The sequence below is a fragment of the Populus euphratica genome, unplaced genomic scaffold (genome assembly GCF_000495115.2).
Source record: "Populus euphratica unplaced genomic scaffold, PopEup_1.0 scaffold157.1, whole genome shotgun sequence".
Lineage (NCBI taxonomy): Eukaryota > Viridiplantae > Streptophyta > Magnoliopsida > Malpighiales > Salicaceae > Populus > Populus euphratica.
The window spans coordinates 234,666-239,752 of NW_011500044.1; the positions used below are offsets into that span (position 1 = coordinate 234,666).

The 5,087-nt window shown below is 37.0% G+C and overlaps 1 protein-coding gene across 2 annotated transcripts; it reads left to right on the plus strand.

Moving 5' to 3' along the window:
• Positions 1–621: 621 nt before the first annotated feature.
• Positions 622–3,287, plus strand: LOC105107363 ((3S,6E)-nerolidol synthase 1-like). 2 transcript variants are annotated; one of them, XM_011001257.1, is made up of 8 exons: positions 622–699; positions 733–963; positions 1,130–1,391; positions 1,493–1,859; positions 1,943–2,161; positions 2,259–2,397; positions 2,488–2,736; positions 2,860–3,287. In XM_011001257.1, exons 2-8 carry the CDS (start codon positions 769–771, stop codon positions 3,211–3,213), a joined length of 1,785 nt encoding a protein of 594 aa, XP_010999559.1. In that variant the 5' UTR covers positions 622–699; positions 733–768; the 3' UTR covers positions 3,214–3,287. The 2 variants fall into 2 exon arrangements, with proteins under 2 accessions (XP_010999559.1, XP_010999558.1); XM_011001256.1 differs by having other exon boundaries at positions 630–699; positions 737–963.
• The last annotated feature ends 1,800 nt before the right edge of the window (positions 3,288–5,087 follow it).

Below are 5,087 nucleotides of genomic sequence, written 5' to 3' on the forward strand. Positions count from 1 at the left end.
TATTATTAAACAATTTTATCAATAAATTCATTTTATTAACGACGAGGCATCTAACAAAAAAAAAAAAAAGTGGAAAGGAATCATATCATTAATGAACCGAACTCACTAGCTTGGAGTTTAGGGTTTTATAAAGTTTTTGCTGGCAACCTTATCATTATTATTAAAATCTAAATTAATCTTAGCTTAGCTGTCAAGGGAAGAAATAATAATATAGTTAGAAGCTGCTTTTATAATATCTATGATAATTTAAATTTATTTTCATGTAATCTGATTAGATTGGATCTAATTGAAATAAAAAAAATCTAGTAACTCGATGGGTTCTATATATATAACTTTTCTAATTAGCTTTTTATTTTGTGTAGTTATAATTTTATTTGGTAACATAATGTGTGTGTGTGTGTGTGTATCAATTCGTTTGATTTAGCTTTTAAAAATTACAATATACATAGTTAAAAATGTAAAGGGTTACATGGAAATCTCATCTAATATAATAACCTTAAGAAATAAAAAGGAAAAAAAAAACCTTAAAAAGAATTAATCATTGAATGTCTTTTATGCGGAAAACGTGTTGAGCTACTGTTTGTGAGACTCGTGAGGGCCGCATGCTATTCGATCATTATCTTATAAGTAGCGGCAGCTTGAAATCTCGTGGTGTACTCGAACACAATCACTCCCTCAAGAATAATCTCTCTCTCTCTCTCTCTCTCTCTCAATGGCATTGTCTTGCAGTGTCTCTCTCTCTCTCTCTCTCTCTCTCTCTCTCTCTCAATGGCATTGTCTTGCAGTGTTTCCTTGACAGCTGCTTCTGGCTGGCCATGTCCTCAAAACCGAAATTCAGAAAAAGTGAAGTCCATCCTCAAAGAATTTAAGCCTACCCCTCCAGGCACTCAAAAATGGAGCGTTTCACAGAAACAGACATTGGCTTTTAGTCCCACAAAACAGTACCCCATAACTATTAATAATGTAATGATATATATATGGATTTTGCACTTGCAACTGTGTCTATCAAGGAATTTTTAACGAAATGTGTGTCATTTTAAAATAATAATAATAATAGTAATAATAATAATCGGCCCTTATTGCTTTATGAAAACTTAATGTCATTGGAACTGCTTTTTTACTCTTGCAGGATGATTCTGACACCGAGTATGCAGAAAAGTTGCAGACATTCAAGCATATTTTGAGGAAAGAAGGAGAGGAGCCAATTCAAGGTCTGGCCATGATTGATGCTATCCAACGCCTTAGCATTGACTATCATTTCCAAGAGGAGATTGATTCAATTCTAACAAGGCAATCTATGTTATTAAGCACCATTCATAGTGATACCAATCTCTATGAGGTTGCACTTCGCTTTCGATTGTTGAGACAGCAAGGTTACCACGTATCCGCAGGTTGTTAATTTTTAATGTTTATCCCATCTTCTTTTCATGCTATCTATGTGAGGTTATGATCCTTACGATTGCTTGTTTATCTAGAAATTTACTTGTGGTAGGAGTATTTGACAACTTCAAGGACAACGAGGGAAGATTCAAGCAAAAACTAAGTTGTGACATCATGGGCCTAGTGAGTTTATATGAAGCTTCACAGCTAAGTGTAAGAGGTGAAGATGTGCTGGATGAAGCTGGAGATTATAGTTATCAGCTTCTACGTTCAAGTTTGATACATCTAGACTATAATCAAGCTAGATTAGTTAGGAATTCTTTTAACCATCCACATCACAAAAGCCTGGCGAGTTTCACTGCCAAATACTTTTTTAATGATGAGCCAAATGGATGGATTGGTGAGCTACAAGAACTTGCAAAGACCGAGTTTAAAAGGGTCCAATCCCAACATCAACACGAAATCGTTGAGATCTTGAAGTGAGTTTGATTGTGACTTACTGATTTTATATCATTCATAGAATCCTTCTCACGTAATTTCTCACAGTAATCTGCTCATTTAGATGGTGGAAAGACCTCGGATTGTCTACGGAGTTGAGATTTGCAAGAGATCAACCGCTTAAATGGTATATGTGGTCAGTGTCATGCCTCACGGATCCAAGTCTTTCAGAACAAAGGATTGAGCTCACTAAACCCCTTTCTATGATATACATAATAGACGATATTTTCGATGTTAATGGCACTCTCGATGAGCTCGTCTGCTTCACAGAAGTTATCAACAGGTCATCATCAGTTGTAGGATTTATTACTCACATGCATCAAGTTTGAACGTAAGTAGTTGATTTCTTAAAGTCTCTCTCTCTCCCATCATCGTTTTAGATGGGACATTGCTGCCGCTGAACAATTACCGGACTACATGAAGATATGTTTCAAGGCTCTGAACAATATCACAAACGAAATCAGCTACAAGATCTACAAGGAACACGGGTGGAACCCATTTGACTCTCTCCGAAAAGCTGTACAATATCCCACAACATAATGACTGTTATGGTTCATTTTTAATTTTCTAACACACATAATGAATATTGTTCGGTTGATTTTGCTGCAGTGGGCTAGTTTGTGCAGGGCTTTTCTTGTGGAAGCAAGATGGTTTGCCTCTGGGAAGTTTCCGAGTGGTGAGGAGTACTTGAAGAATGGGATTGCCAGCTCTGGTGTCCATGTAGTTCTGGTTCACATCTTCTTTCTACTGGGCCAAAATATTAGCAAGGAAAATGTAGAACTTATCAGCAATTTTCCACCCATCATATCATCCACAGCCACAATTCTGCGCCTGTGGGATGACTTGGGAAGTGCCAAGGTAACATCAAGGTCTATCATCTTCCTATTTTAATCTCTCTTTTTTGGACCAAGTGGCCGGACCACTGATTTTGGCAGACGAAAGTCTCTTTGAATCATAGAGCGTATGTAAACAAAATTACAGGACGAGAATCAAGATGGCCATGATGGATCATATGTCGAATGCTACCTGAGAGAAAACGAAGGATCATCGTTCGAAGACGCTCGAAAGCAGGTTCTGCACATGATTTCTGATGCGTGGAAACAACTCAACCAGCAATGCCTCTCTCCAAATTCATTTTCATCAACTTTCTCTAAGGCTTCTCTAAATATTGCGAGAATGGTCCCCTTGATGTATGATTACGATGACAACCATCGCCTTCCGAGTCTTGAGGAGCATATGAAATCTTTCCTCCATGAAAATGTGTCGGTGAAAAAAGAAAAAAAAAGAAAAAAAGCCCACGACTCCATCTTATGGACATGGTCAGACAACCTGTGAGCTAGCTGCGTTCATTAATATGTACAGTACAAGAAATATAAACAAAAAGTAACTTGCTTTTGTTGCCCTTCTCATATTCTGTTTACCACGAGAGTATTAATGATGAAATTAAATTTCACCTCTCTTCGTCCGCCTGTGTTGTTTGTTGTTACTTTTTAAATATTTTTTTTATTAATAATATATATTAATAATATTTTTTATTTTTAAAAATTATTTTTAACATTAATAATTAAAATTTTAAAAAAAATATTTAAAAAGCACTATTCAAATATTTTGTTATGTTAGCGTCTAAGGTTTCTTGTAATTTCTTCTGACTTACTTAAAAACACTATTCAAATATTTGTATTTTAATAAGATGCAAGAAATTTTTTTTCCCAACCCTTTTTTTATAAAATAATTAAAAATTTAACTTGATTTCCCTTAATTTTTAATTTGACCCTTTAATTTTTATTTAATTTTTGCTCCGTCCCTGGGACCATGGGTATGGTTATGCTGCAACCTATGAGCTGCCTGGTTTTATTAAATATAGTACGAAAAATGGAAACAAAAGACATTAAAGCAGAGTAAATTCCTTTCAATATTCTTTCATTAGTTTCCAATTTAATTTCCACCTCTCTTCTTCATATTTTGTTGATATATTAGTTTCCAAGGTTTTTATTTAATCTCTTCCACGTCTCTTTCGCTGATAAAAAATGATTGGACGTTAATATTCAAAACAAAAATCTAGGCGTGATATTTTTGCATATGTGGTGGAAAATGTTTTAATCATGAACACTGAAAGTCAAGAGAGGCTCTCTTTTGTGTTTGAAAGTATAGTTTTGATGGTTTTTTAAAATATGTTTATTTTAAAATATATTAAAATAATATTTTTATTTAAAAAAAATATTTTTAAAATCAATAGATTAAAATAATCCCAAAGCATTAAAAATATTTTTCAAAAATGTTTTTAAAATACAAAAATAAAAATAACAAGTAAAAAATAACACTAACATTAGCAAGTTCGGCCCTGTTTTTTCCAGTAAAAGTTAATTTTTTAAAAAACAAGGATGTATGACAACAACGTGGAAAAAACATCATTCAAACTCGCTAAAGGCGTTCCAAATTAAGAGTGATGCTGTTACAGTGTTAAAATGTGCACGGGGTGCACACCTAAGGCATGCTGTCCAATACCAGGCCTAAGGGTGCTGGCAGCCATGCCAACGATGGGATAAATTAGCAGCGCAGATTTATGCGGCTATAAGTTTGTCAAAGGGAACATCGGCAGCACAGAATGCTGGCCTTGACGATGGAATTTCCAAGCCAGAATGGAAGACTCGTTAGTGGCATAGGCTGGCGAGAACTGGGGCTGTCGAGAAATGCAGGGTAGCGCAGGATGTTGACAAACATAGGCTTGGAGATGGAATGTTCAAGCCAGACAAGGAAACTCGTCAGGGGCATAGGCTGGCGAGAATTGGGGCTGTCGAGGAATGCGGCAGCACAAATTGGTGATGTCTATGAGCTTGGCGATGGAATGTCCAAGCTAGACAGGAAAACTCGTCTGGGATATGGGCGGACAAGAATTAGGGCTGTTAAGGAGTTCAGCAGCGCAGACACTAGGAGCCTGCGCGCAGATGGGAATTCGGCAGCGCAAGATTTGGCTAGCTTGCACGCAGATGCGAATGCAGCAGTGCAGACATTGGGGCCTGCACGCAGTTGCGAATTCGGCAGCGAAGGAATTGGGGCCTGCACGCAGATGCGAATTCGGCAGCGCAGGAATTGGGGCCTGCACGCAGAAGCGAATTTGGCAATGCAAGATTGGGGCCTGCACGCAGTTGTGAATTCGGCAGCGCAGGATTTGGGGCCTGCACGCAGAAGCGAATGGGGCAGTGCAAGAT